The sequence below is a fragment of the Pelophylax lessonae genome, assembly GCF_965119305.1.
Source record: "Pelophylax lessonae genome assembly, chromosome: 13".
Taxonomy (NCBI): domain Eukaryota; kingdom Metazoa; phylum Chordata; class Amphibia; order Anura; family Ranidae; genus Pelophylax; species Pelophylax lessonae.
The window spans coordinates 3,231,501-3,245,276 of record NC_138780.1 but is presented as its reverse complement, the minus strand read 5'-3'; the positions used below and the strand labels follow the sequence as shown (position 1 = coordinate 3,245,276).

The 13,776-nt window shown below is 50.6% G+C and overlaps 1 protein-coding gene across 1 annotated transcript in view; it reads right to left on the bottom strand.

Moving 5' to 3' along the window:
* INTS3 (integrator complex subunit 3) overlaps window positions 1–13,776 on the bottom strand; it is a 120,671-nt gene that overhangs the window by 21,811 nt on the left and 85,084 nt on the right. The window contains exons 15-17 of the mRNA XM_082275164.1: window positions 7,509–7,640; window positions 4,594–4,723; window positions 1,535–1,589 (exon numbers count right to left, since the gene is read on the bottom strand). Coding sequence (XP_082131290.1) covers window positions 1,535–1,589; window positions 4,594–4,723; window positions 7,509–7,640 — 317 coding nt within the window. The remainder of the gene's footprint in view (window positions 1–1,534; window positions 1,590–4,593; window positions 4,724–7,508; window positions 7,641–13,776) is intronic.

Below are 13,776 nucleotides of genomic sequence, written 5' to 3'. Positions count from 1 at the left end.
CGGAAGTGACGAGCGTGTCCGGTGCAGGCGCATTGACTCCTGGGAGCGATGACATTCCAGGAGTCATCGCAAGCCGGAAGAGACGGCGCGGGCCGCGGCCACAGAGGGAGGAAGTGAAAGGAAGGTGAGTATATTTTCTTCAATTACAAGGTAAGTGACCAAAAAAAAAATCAGGAGCATCCATTTCTTTTTCAGGTGGCACTCAGCAAACGGATGGCCCAAAATCGATTTTGAGGCCGGAACTTAGCTTTAACCAAAGCCCCCCCCAAACGGGGCTTCTAAAAAATTGTAAAAATAATAAAAAAAATATTATTCTAAAAAAATAAAGTTGTAAAATAATAAAAAAAAAAAAATCTACCGACACCAGTGGCGGAACTACCAGGGTCACAAAGGTCGCACTTGCGACCAGCACTGGTGATCCATGGTTTCTTGCACGGGGCCATGAAGGTTCTAGTTATGCTTCTGACTGGCACTAACACTGGCTGGGAGGGAAGCTAAAACGCTTTCTGACATTGCTAGTGACATGAACACAGTGATAATACTGTGCCCTGACACTGGCTGGGCCACCAGGGTGATCAGGAGGGCAATCAAAGGGTTAACTGTGCGCCTAAAAAGTGTACGTGTGCCGATACCAGACTTGGCTGGCTTTTCTTCCTGATTTAAGTTCTGAACGGTAAGTAAAATTAGAAAAGAAAAAAGAAAAAAAAACAGCCAGATCTGTGTTGTGCGTTGTGATGGCACTCACCGTCACTGGGAGTGAAAGACTGATACTTAATGGTCTGGATTTCTTCAAGTGGGAGAGTAATATTTATCAGCAATACGTAGGTGTGTATTCCATGTACTTCAATGTAGGAGACGGAGAGACTGTCATTGGCAGTCTTGTCCTATTGTCTATCTATTGAGGTAGAATGTGGATTGTGTTAAGTCTGCCTGTCCCATTGTTAAATGTTAATGAGCCCACATTGTTCTGTCCAGATGGCTAGATAATTAGTTCAGGTTAATTATGTTCCTGTATACAATTTCATCTGCATATGATAATGTAATCAGGCAACCGCTGACCTGTGTGTGGTAATATGATCAGGAAGGGGGAGGTCCATGCTGTATATAAATTCTGTGTGACTGTTCAATAAAGAAGATTCCAGTACAAGCTAAGTTGTTGGCTAGTTTTGTATGAGGGCAGCTGGGAAAATCTGATATGTTCATAAATGCAAGGAAGCCGTATACTGACAGAAGACCACAAACACACTGTGGGTCAGCGGTTCCGTTACATGCGTTTACTAAAATATGCAGATCTGTGCTGTGATTGACCACAGCAATCAGCAGGCTCACAGCCAAAATTATTGGCTGCAAGCCTGCTGATGAACTCAAGCCGTGTCAAACCACAGCACGAGGCGCACGTGCGCGCCGGTAAACCCGTAAGTTTGGCGCAACATTCGGGTACGTCGCTGAGCCTGGGGGATCCAGTACTGTTGGCCGTTGGCAAGTGGTTTAATCTGGAACATCAGTCTAAAGTAGATGATTCACAAGCACTTACCTCCAGGATCTGCTCCACTATATCTTGCATCAGCTCGCACTGCGACTCCATATCACTGTAAGATATAAAGAAGGCAACATGACCGCCTAACATCGAAGGACTTATAAAGTGCTGTCAGAAACTGGCATTCTCACTCCCGACGGTCTATCCCCCTTTCTTGGCTAATTTTGTAACAAAGCATACCCTTCTATAGTTTGTACTTGCCACGATCCAAAGCATCGAGTGCGATTTGTGTATGCTCTGTCATTCCTCTGCTATCCGTTACTTCTGACAGTCTATGCCACAAGTGTCAAACACAAGGCCCGCAGGCCAAATACGGCCCCCCAGACCTTTTTATGAAACCCTCGCACCTCTTCTACAGCTGTGGCAACCCCCATGTCTCTGCCCCCGCCTTGTTTCAGTAGTCGGCAGCAGAGGACAGAACTCCTTTGCCAGATCCTGCACTCCTCTGTACAGCTGCAGAAAGGCTGGTCTTCGCACCCCCCCCCTCTCAGCATTCCGCAGGAGGGCAGAACTCCTCCTACAGATCCTGCACCTCTCTGTACACCACCTTGCCTCCGTCTCCCCTGGTCTCAGCATTCTGGAAGCTGACTCCAGCCCTCCTTTGGTTCTACTCCGGACCCTGCACTTCCCAGATCCACCCACATCTTCTTCCTGGCAGCAGTACAAGGTAAGGGGGTGCATTGTGATGTAAGGAAGGGTGGGTGACTCTTGACTTCGGATGATGGGGGGGCTCTTGACATCTCATGTAAGGGTGTAAGGGGGCGTGGGGTGCTCTGGACATCTAATCTTACAGATATAAATGGCCCATAATGCTAATGCGGCCCACAAAGAATTTGAGTTCGACACCCCTGCTCTATGCCGACACCACAGAATCCCTGGAGACGGCCACACCACCCATCCTGCACACAGCAGGTGATTGAGAGCCTCAGCTGCGCATGTTGCCCTATGAGTCTGTGTAGGTCCATTACCTCTACTCAGGTCTCAGATTACACTCAGCTCCCTGCTCTATGCTGTGCAGCGTACAGAGCCTTGAAAAAGTATTCACACCCCCTGAAATTTCCCACATTTTCTCATGTTACACCCAAAAACGTAAATGTATTTTATTGGGATTTTATGTGATAGACCGACACAAAGTGGCCATAATTGTGAAGTGGAAGGAAAATGATAAATGATACAAATAAATCTGTGAAAAGTGTGGCTGCATTTGTATTCACCCCCCGGAGTCAATACTTTTTAGAACCGCCTTTCCCTGCAATTACAGCTGGGAGTCTTTTTGGGGATGTCTCTACCAGCTTTGCCCATCTAGAGAGGACATTTCTGCCCATTCTTCTCTGCAGAATATCTCATCTCTGTCAGATTGGATGGAGAGCGTCTGTGACACAGATTCTCAATGTGATTTAGGTCTGGACTGTGACTGGGCCATTCTAACACATGAAACCATTCCATTGTAGATCTGGCTGGATGTTTCGGGTCGTTGTCCTGCTGGAAGGTGAAGCTCCGCCCCAGTCTCAAGTCTTTTCTTCTAAGATTGTCCTGTAATTGGCTCCATCCATCTTCCCATCAACTCTGACCAGCTTCCCTGTCCCTGCTGAATAAAAGCATCCCCACACCATGATGCTGCCACCACCATGTTTCACAGTGGGGATGGTGTGTTCAGGGGGATGGGCAGTGTTAGTTTTCACCCACACATAGCATTTTGGTTGAATTTTGGTCTCCTCTGAGCAGAGCTCCTCCCCCCACGTTTGCTCCTCCCCCACATGGCTTCTCCCAAACTGCAAACAGGACTTCTTATGGCTTTCTTCCACCAATGGCTTTCTTCTTCTCACTCTTCCATAAAGGGCAGATTTGTGGAGCGCACGACTAATAGTTGTCCTGTGGACAGATTCTCCCACCTGAGCTGTGGATCTCTGCAGCTCCTCCAGAGTTCCCATGAGCCTCTTGGCTGCTTCTCGGATGAATGCTCTCCTTGCCCGGCCGGTCAGTTTAGGTGGACGGCCATGTCTTGGTAGGGTTGCCCAGCCGGTCAGTTTGGGTGGACGGCCATGTCTTAGTAGAGGCCCAGCCGGTCAGTTTAGGTTGACAGCCATGTCTTGGTAGGGGTCCGGCCGGTCAGTTTAGGTGGATGGCCATGTCTTGGTAGGGGCCAAGCCGGTCAGTTTAGGTGGATGGCCATGTCTTGGTAGGGGCCAAGCCGGTCAGTTTAGGTGGATGGCCATGTCTTGGTAGGGGCCTGGCCGGTCAGTTTAGGTGGATGGCCATGTCTTGGTAGGGGCCAAGCCGGTCAGTTTAGGTGGATGGCCATGTCTTGGTAGGGGCCTGGCCGGTCAGTTTAGGTGGATGGCCATGTCTTGGTAGGGACCCCGCCGGTCAGTTTAGGTGCATGGCCATGTCTTGGTAGGGGCCCAGCCGGTCAGTTTAGGTGGACGGCCATGTCTTGGTAGGGGCCCAGCCGGTCAGCTAAGGTGGACGACCATTTCTTGGTAGGGTTGTCCGGCTGGTCAGTTTAGGTGGATGGCCATGTCTTGGTAGGGTTGCCCGGCTGGTCAGTTTAGGTGGATGGCCATGTCTTGGTAGGGTTGCCCGGCTGGTCAGTTTAGGTGGACGGCCATGTCTTGGTAGGGGCCCGGCTGGTCAGTTTAGGTGGACGGCCATGTCTTGGTAGGGTTGCAGTTGTGCCATACTCTTCATTTTCCCATGATGGATTGAACAGCGCTCCGTGAGATGGTCAAAGCTTGGGAGATTTTTTTATAACCTAACCCTGCTTTACACTTCTCCACAACTTTATCCCTGACCTGTCTGCTGTGTTCCTTGGCCTTCATGATGCTGGTTGTTCACTAAGGTTCTCTAACAAACCTCTGAGGGCTTCACAGAACAGCTGTATTTATACTGAGAATAAATGACACACAGATGGACTCTATTTACTAATTAGGTGACTTCTGAAGGCAATTGGTTCCTGTACATTTTAGTTAGGGGTATCAGAGTAAAGGGGGTGAATACAAATGCATAAAAACCTTTTATGGACAGGCAGGAGAAGGGAAAGGCAGAGGACTACTCACCTTTCCTTCTGCAAAGAAACAACTTTCTCTCTCAGCGGCTCTTCCAGCTGCTCCAGATACGGGGTGATGTCTGCCGGCTCCTCAATGATCGTCTCTTTGATGGGGTGAAACCTGAAGTCCCGCTTCTTCCCTGGGGATGCGAGAAAACATAAGGGAGGGTTCAGCCTTCAATGTTAGTCATTGCCTGGTGTGGTCACCATGCTGTACTTGTCACCATGTGTAGTCACTATGCTTTGGCTATTGTTGGCCTGCCTGGGCTTGTGTGTCACTGTAACTTTGAGGAAGGTGCTACATCAACAGCTAAGGCGGCACATCCACAGCTAAGATGATATAAAACTTTGAGGAAGGTGCTACGTCCAAAGCTAAGGCCCTTTAACCTAAAGAATGAAGGTGCTATAACTAAAGAATTAAGGTGCTGTAACTTTAAGGAAGGCGCTACGTCCACAGCTAAGGTGCTACGTCCACAGCTAAGGCGCTACGTCCACAGCTAAGGCGCTACGTCCACAGCTAAGGAGCTACGTCCACAGCTAAGGCGCTACGTCCACAGCTAAGGCGCTACGTCCACAGCTAAGGCGCTACGTCCACAGCTAAGGAGCTACGTCCACAGCTAAGGCGCTACGTCCACAGCTAAGGAGCTACGTCCACAGCTAAGGAGCTACGTCCACAGCTAAGGAGCTACGTCCACAGCTAAGGAGCTACGTCCACAGCTAAGGAGCTACGTCCACAGCTAAGGAGCTACGTCCACAGCTAAGGCGCTACGTCCACAGCTAAGGCGCTACGTCCACAGCTAAGGCGCTACGTCCACAGCTAAGGCGCTACGTCCACAGCTAAGGAGCTACGTCCACAGCTAAGGCGCTACGTCCACAGCTAAGGCGCTACGTCCACAGCTAAGGAGCTACGTCCACAGCTAAGGAGCTACGTCCACAGCTAAGGAGCTACGTCCACAGCTAAGGAGCTACGTCCACAGCTAAGGAGCTACGTCCACAGCTAAGGAGCTACGTCCACAGCTAAGGAGCTACGTCCACAGCTAAGGAGCTACGTCCACAGCTAAGGCGCTACGTCCACAGCTAAGGCGCTACGTCCACAGCTAAGGAGCTACGTCCACAGCTAAGGAGCTACGTCCACAGCTAAGGAGCTACGTCCACAGCTAAGGAGCTACGTCCACAGCTAAGGCGCTACGTCCACAGCTAAGGCGCTACGTCCACAGCTAAGGCGCTACGTCCACAGCTAAGGCGCTACGTCCACAGCTAAGGCGCTACGTCCACAGCTAAGGCGCTACGTCCACAGCTAAGGCGCTGTAACTATGAGGAAGGTGCTACATCCACAGCTAAGGCGCTACGTCCACAGCTAAGGCGCTACGTCCACAGCTAAGGCGCTGTAACTTTGAGGAAGGCATACTTCCACAGCTAGGGTGCTACGTCCACAGCTAAGGCGCTACGTCCACAGCTAAGGCGCTACGTCCACAGCTAAGGCGCTGTAACTATGAGGAAGGTGCTACGTCCACAGCTAAGGCGCTACGTCCACAGCTAAGGCGCTGTAACTTTGAGGAAGGCATACTTCCACAGCTAGGGTGCTACGTCCACTGCTAAGGCGCTACGTCCACAGCTAAGGCGCTACGTCCACAGCTAAGGCGCTGTAACTATGAGGAAGGTGCTACGTCCACAGCTAAGGCGCTACGTCCACAGCCAAGGCGCTGTAACTATGAGGAAGGTGCTACGTCCAGAGCTAAGATGCTACGTCCACAGCTGAGGCACTACGTCCACAGCTAAGGCGCTACGTCCACAGCTAAGGCGCTACGTCCACAGCTAAGGCGCTACGTCCACAGCTAAGGCGCTACGTCCACAGCCAAGGCGCTGTAACTATGAGGAAGGTGCTACGTCCAGAGCTAAGGCGCTACATCCACAGCTAAGGCGCTGTAACTTTGAGGAAGGCATACGTCCACAGCTAGGGTGCTACGTCCACAGCTAAGGCACTGTAACTATGAGGAAGGTGCTACGTCCACAGCTAAGGCGCTACGTCCACAGCTAAGGCGCTGTAACTATGAGGAAGGTGCTATGTCCACAACTGAGGCACTACGTCCACAGCTAAGGCACTGTATTTTTGAGAAAGATGCTACATCCGCAGCTAAGGCGCCACGTCCACAGATAAGGCGCTGTAACTTTGAGGAAGGCGCTACGTCCACAGCTAAAGTTCTATGTGCAACTAAGGTGTCCTTGGTTTTGCACACTGCGGGTGCTCACACAGATCAGGGTGGGCCTGCACTTTACAGAAGCACCAGGATGTGGCAGTGTGGAGTCACGTATAGTTGTAGATGGAAGGGTCCCGTGTTATTAATCTGAATGTGAGGCACCGTCAGAGTCTCTGGACCGGCCATCTGGATTACATCCAGGGAAATTTTTGTCATCATCATTTGCAATGCATTGCTCTTTTTCTCCACCAGTTACAAAATGATCAGCTGACGTTTTCTGTATCGCCTGTAAATTCCAAAATTCGGGCAACCCGGCCCAACAGGCTCCATCTAAGAATTTATTACTTTTTATTTTTAAACTGACCCTTACATTTTTTTTTTATTTCTATAACAAAGAATGTTAATATTGCTTATAATAATAATACAGCACCACAGGTCCTCTTTATGGAGAGATTTGGGGTCTAAAGGACCCCGAATCTCTCTTCTACCCTTAAAAACCCAAACAATTGTTACCTTTTGCTTTATAAAAAAAATAAAACGCCTTGTTTACATGGGACAGGAACCGGAAGTGATGTCATGTTTCTCTGGTCCTCCTAGACCATAAAGATGAGCAGAGGCCATCTTTCCTTTCATTTCTGTACATTTTTGATTTAGAGTTCAGATATGCTTTAATGCTGCGTATTATATATATATATAAAAAAAGAAAAGTAAGAATAGGAGCCCATACCATTGTCAGTGGTTTTGTTGTTCAGTTCTTCGTCGTCATCGCTGAACGCTGCCTCTGCGTTGTCGTAGCAGCTCTCCTCTTTTTCAGCTAGGCTGTTGTCCATCTCCATGGATACGGGTTCCTCTACCTTTACTGGGAAGGAAGAACCATCACAGTAATGTGTATGGGACAAAACATCTTCACCATGCAGGGGAGGGGGAGCGGAGCACTACACACAGATGGCCGCTGAGTGGTACACATAGATGGCCACTGAGCAGTACACAGATGGCCGCTGAGTGGTACACATAGATGGCCCCTGATGGGGTTGTGGGAACATGGTGGCTAAATGGGTAGCACTGCTGCCTTGTAACATTGGTGTCTGGGACCCTAGGTTAATGCTTGGGGATCCCCACTCAGGCTGTTGGGGTCCTGTAGGATGGATGACAATGGTACAGTAAGGGTGCAAGCTGTGGACCCAGAGCATACAGGCAAAGTGAAAGTACATTCCCCGACTGCAGCACACCTCATTCGGCTGTGTAATAGATAAAAGCATCCTCAGCTGAGTCCATCAAGGCCACGCCCCCAACATGTTTCGCCCCTGAGCATGGCAAAAACACGTTGGAGGTGTGGTCAGGGCAGCCATCAGAAATTTTGGGGCCCCTTACACAGCTTTAGGCCTGGGCCCCTCCGGGTCTGACCACCAACATTCCCAGGGCCCGCCCTCTGGCCGTCCCACAGAATCCACGCACTGGCCATCCAACCGAGTCCTTCAGTGCACCCACTTCTATTTTAACACTCTTACAATTTAATAAATGCAAATAAATCCAAGCCAGTAAAGAGACATTCCCATATATTCAGCAAAGAGACATCCCAAGCCAGTAAAGAGACATCCCCATATATTCAGCAAAGAGACATCCCAATCCAGTAAAGAGACAGCCTCATATATTCAGCAAAGACACATCCCAATCCAGTAAAGAGACAGCCTCATATATTCAGCAAAGAGACATCCCAATCCAGCAAAGAGATATCCCCATATATTCAGCAAAGAGACATCTCAATCCAGTAAAGAGACATCCCCATATATTCATAAAAGAGACATCCCAATACAGTAAAGAGACATCCCCATATATTCAGCAAAGAGACATCTCAATCCAGTAAAGAGACAGCCTCATATATTCAGCAAAGAGACATCCCAATTCAGTAAAGAGACAGCCTCATATATTCAGCAAAGACACATCCCAATCCAGTAAAGAGACAGCCTCATATATTCAGCAAAGAGACATCTCAATCCAGTAAAGAGACAGCCTCATATATTCAGCAAAGAGACATCCCAATCCAGTAAAGAGACATCCCCATATATTCAGCAAAGAGACATCTCAATCCAGTAAAGAGACAGCCTCATATATTCAGCAAAGACACATCCCAATCTAGTAAAGAGACAGCCTCATATATTCAGCAAAGAGACATCCCAATCCAGTAAAGAGATGGCCTCATATTTTTCAGCAAAGACAGCGCAATCCAGGAAAGAGACATCCCTTCAGCTGCATCAGCTTACTCTGCAGCTGCCCTGCTTTAGCAACTGCTAGTTACTACAGCAGCAACAAATCGGCCTTGTTGGTTGGGGCCTGGGCCCTTTGGAATGCCTGGGCCCCCTACAAGGGTATGGGCTGTCCCCCCCTGATGGCTGCCCTGGGTGTGGTCTTTAAGGACTTTATCTATTACACCGCCAGTTGAGGTGTGCGGCAATTGGGAAACCTCCTTTCACATTGCCCATTGGTGTCTGGGGTTGGATCCCAAGAAAAGTAACTATCCCATATTGGTGTAGATGTTCTCTAAGTGTTTTGATTCTCTCCATAAATCCAAAACCATACTGCTAGCTTAACTGGCCCTACAGTACACTATAAGGCCAAAGGCTTGACCAAAACACCTACCTAACCGACCAAATGTATGTGAACCCCCTCTAAATGGAATTTAGGTGTCTCCAGAGAAGAGTACTGTTAATACTCCATCATACAAAGACGTAGACAATTGTGTTCTTCCAACCTTGTGGTAACAAATTGGTAAAGACCCTTTAATGTTCCACCATGACTGTGCCCCCCCTGTGTACAAAGCCAGATCTATAAGGACATTGGTTTGACCAGCTTGGTGTTGAGGAACTCAACTGCCCTGCACAGAGCCCTGACCTCAACCCTGCTGAACACCCCTGGAGTGAATTGAAACACCCATTGCAAGCCAGGTCTCTCTTTTTTGGTGTCCAACGTGAGACCAGACGTTGGGGGCGGGGTCTTTTTTGGTGAGACTCAATGAGTGGGCCAGGTAGTTTTTTTTTGGTGCCCAACATGAGGCCCAATGAGTGTGCCGGGTCTCCTTTTTGGTGCCCAACGTGAGGCCCAATGAGTGTGCCGGGTCTCCTTTTTGGTGCACAACGTGAGGCCCAATGAGTGTGCCGGGTCTCCTTTTTGGTGCACAACGTGAGGCCCGATGAGTGAGCCAGGTCTCTCTTTTTTGGTGCCCAACATGAGGCCCGATGAGTGGGCCAGGTCTCTTTTTCTTGGTACCAAACGCGAGGGCCGATTAGTGGTCCAGGTCTTTTTTTTGGTGCCCAACGTGAAGCCTGATGAGTGGGACAGGTCTCTTTTTTTTTTTGGTGCCCAACGTGAGGCCTGATGAGTGGGCCAGGTCTCTCTTTTTTGGTGCCCAACGTGAGGCCTGATGAGTGGGCCAGGTCGCTTTTTTTTTTTTGGCGCCCAACATGAGGACCAATGAGTGGGCCAGGTCTCTTTCTTCCTCCTAGGTGGTCTGGATCCTGAGCCCCACCCCCCACTGCTGTGACAATGCTGCTCACAAGATGATGAATATTTCATTTGTTCTGAATGACAGCACATGTTTCCAGCAGCAGGCACATGCCCAAGACAAGTGGGGGTGTTCCTTTATGGAAGTTCTAGCAAAGCCCAGTAGTTCCCCCCCCCCCCCCCCTTCCTATGCTATGCCGTACTGTTGTCATTCAGGAGGAGGAGAACAAGATTTCCAGCAGGTGGTGAGTGACAGCAATGACTGCAGGAGAGGAAGAGATTGTAGACAGATACCAAGAGAAAAGAGTTTGAGAACAAGATTGGCCATGGGATAGGAAAGACCACGGGAGGGAACAGCAGAGGAGGCAGAAGCTACCGGGCTTTGCTGGAACTTCCATAAAGGAAAATCCACAAATCGGGCTTCATACAAGGGAGGAGACCTAAAGAAGCACAGTTTATTTTTTGAAGCTTTGATTCTTGCTGAGACTTATAATAGTCATGGTTTTGGAATCGTTGTGATGGTTAGGTGTCCACAAACATTTGGTCATATTTAATATGTGGAATTAGTAAGCTCCTTCAGAGGCAGAGACTGATACGAAGTCTTTATGTGTGGTGCAGAGTGCTAGATAATATCTCAGCACTATACAAGTACAGAAAGTGGGGCATCTATTATATACACTACACATGAACACCTCCCCCACCTGGAAGCCTTCGTCCCGTATTTTCTGGCACCACGGTGCATTTGTTAAACATCTTTTACAGCGGAGTCAATAATGAATATTTATGGAGTCCTCTTTCCTACAATAGATTCTTCATACAAAAGAAGATTCGCAAGTCTGGCAGAGATCCTGGAGAAGTTATAGGCCGCTGGTCAGCTCAGAAACAAATGAGCTTTCCATCATTATTTGGCACTGGCTGCAGTGTCAAGGTGTGAAAACAATCAAGGAACTGGAGAAGACAACAGGAACCTCTCCAAGAGCCGTTTCTTGGAAGAACGGGAACAGGATTTAATGATATCCTACATGGCTTAAAGTCATGGAGAGGCCGTGGAAATCCCAGGAAAGCTCCAAATATGGACTTAAATCTGACCTCCATCCTCCAGGTGTAGCGGCTCCTCTCCTGTACTGAAGTTGGATGCTCTGATTTCTCTGCACACTGCGAGCTTCTCACAATGTGCATTAGAAACGTCAGCAAGTCATATAAAACCCACATCTCCTGGCAGGAGCATCATCTAGCCCTTAGATGCTCAACCTGTGGCCCTCAAGCTGTTGCAGAACTACAACTCCCATGATACACTGCAAGCCAGATTGTTACAGGCATGACTACCAAAGGCAGAGGCATGATAGTTCCGCAACAGCTGGAGGGCCACAGGTTGAGCACCCATTAATTCTAGTCCTTTCCTTCCCAGCCTGTCCATGGCCCCGCCCCTTTTATTCTAGTCCTTTCCTTCCCAGACTGTCCATGGCCCCGCCCCTTTCACTTATTGGATTTCAGTTCTGTCAATCACGGAGGCTCAGCCTCACATGGGGTGTAACCCAGGATGGTCTGCATGCAAATAGCCTCCTTGTACACAGGGAAGGTTCTCAAGGCCTTTATGTGGAATATGGGAGGGTTCAGCTCCATGATTTCAATATCACATCAATCCTATCCAATGACTGGGTGGAAGGAGGTGGTGTCACCCATAGCAACCACACGTTACACACTTGTGACTGGTTGCGATGGATACCAGCTCCCACCTACACACAGAGCTGACAATCTAGAATGGATTCTGGCTCTTCACCCGCAATCATTTTAAATGTTTCTGGCAAGTTCTGGAAAATTATTAATTCCCACAATTGAAGGATAATGAGTTTCTGATGACTGCAGAGAATCACCCCCTGAAGAATAGGGACAGATTAATTCCTCATTTCATAGGCCGGGGAAAAACCAGAGACACGGGGACACCATGGAGGAGGGAAACGTGAGAGAGGAGCAACAAGTGAGGAAGAGAAGAGAGAGGAGAGAAAGATGAGGTGGGGTGGATAAAAAAAGAAAGAGGATAAGGGAAAGTATGAAAAAGAGAAGGAGAAAGAGCAAGGAACAAAAGTGAAGGGGAGATGGAGGGGAGGGGGCGTGGAGGGGAGATGGAAGGGGGGGAGGTGAAATGGAAAGAAGGGGGGCAGAAGAGGGGAGGGGAGATGGAGGGAGGGGGCAGAGGGGGGTAGAAGAGGGGAGGGGAGATGGAGGGCAAACGGAGGGGGGGCAGAAGGGGGAGGGTAGATGGATGGGGGGGCAGAGAGAGAGAGGGAAGAAGGGAGGGGGGAGAGAGAGAGAGAGGGAAGAAGGGAGGGAGAGAGAGAGAGAGAGAGGGAAGAAGGGAGGGGGAGAGGAGAGAGAGGGAAGAAGGGAGGGGGGGGGGAGAGAGAGGGAAGAAGGGAGGGGGGGGGAGAGAGAGGGAAGAAGGGAGTGGGGGAGAGAGAGAGGGAAGAAGGGAGGGGGGGAGAGAGAGAGGGAAGAAGGGAGGGGGGAGAGAGAGAGGGAAGAAGGGAGGGGGGGAAAGAGAGAGGGAAGAAGGGAGGGGGGGAAAGAGAGAGGGAAGAAGGGAGGGGGGGAAAGAGAGAGGGGAAGGGATGGGGGTAGGGGGAGAGGGAAGAAGGGGGGGGGAAGGGAAGAAGGGGGGGGAAGGGAAGAAGGGGGGGAGGGAAGAAGGGGGGGAGAGGGAAGAAGGGGGGGAGAGGGAAGAAGGGGGGGAGAGGGAAGAAGGGGGGGAGAGGGAAGAAGGGGGGGAGAGGGAAGAAGGGGGGGAGAGGGAAGAAGGGGGGGAGAGAGGGAAGAAGGGGGGGAGAGAGGGAAGAAGGGGGAGAGAGAGGGAAGAAGGGGGGAGGAGAGGGAAGAAGGGGGGGAGGAGAGGGAAGAAGGGGGGGAGGAGAGGGAAGAAGGGGGGGAGGAGAGGGAAGAAGGGGGGGAGGAGAGGGAAGAAGGGGGGGAGGAGAGGGAAGAAGGGGGGGAGGAGAGGGAAGGGGGGAGGAGAGGGAAGGGGGGAGGAGAGGGGAGGGGGAGGAGAGGGGAGGGGGGAGAGGGAAGGGGGGGGGAGGGGGGGAGAGGGAAGGGGAGTGAGGAGAGGGAAGGGGGGGAGGAGAGGGAAGGGGGGGGGGGGAGGGGGGAGGGGGGGAGGGGGGGGGAGAGGGGGGGAGGGGGGAGGGGGGGGGGAGGGGAGGGGGGAGGGAGGGGGGGGGGGAGGGGGGGGGGGGAGAGGGAGGGGGGGGAGGGGGGGGGAGGAGAGGGGGGGGGGAGGAGAGGGAGGGGGGGGGGGGGATGATGTGAAATGAGAGAAAATCCTTGGAGACAAATAATAAACGGTAGCGGCATCACCACATACTCACGGGCAGCCCCTTACTTTCTGAGGCTGGAGATGGGAGGTTGCAGAACTCCGGGAACTTCTCTCTGAGCATCGATCGTAACTCTTTATCCAGTTTTGGGTTGTGGAACAATGGAGCCAGATGCCTGCAAGAGAGAGA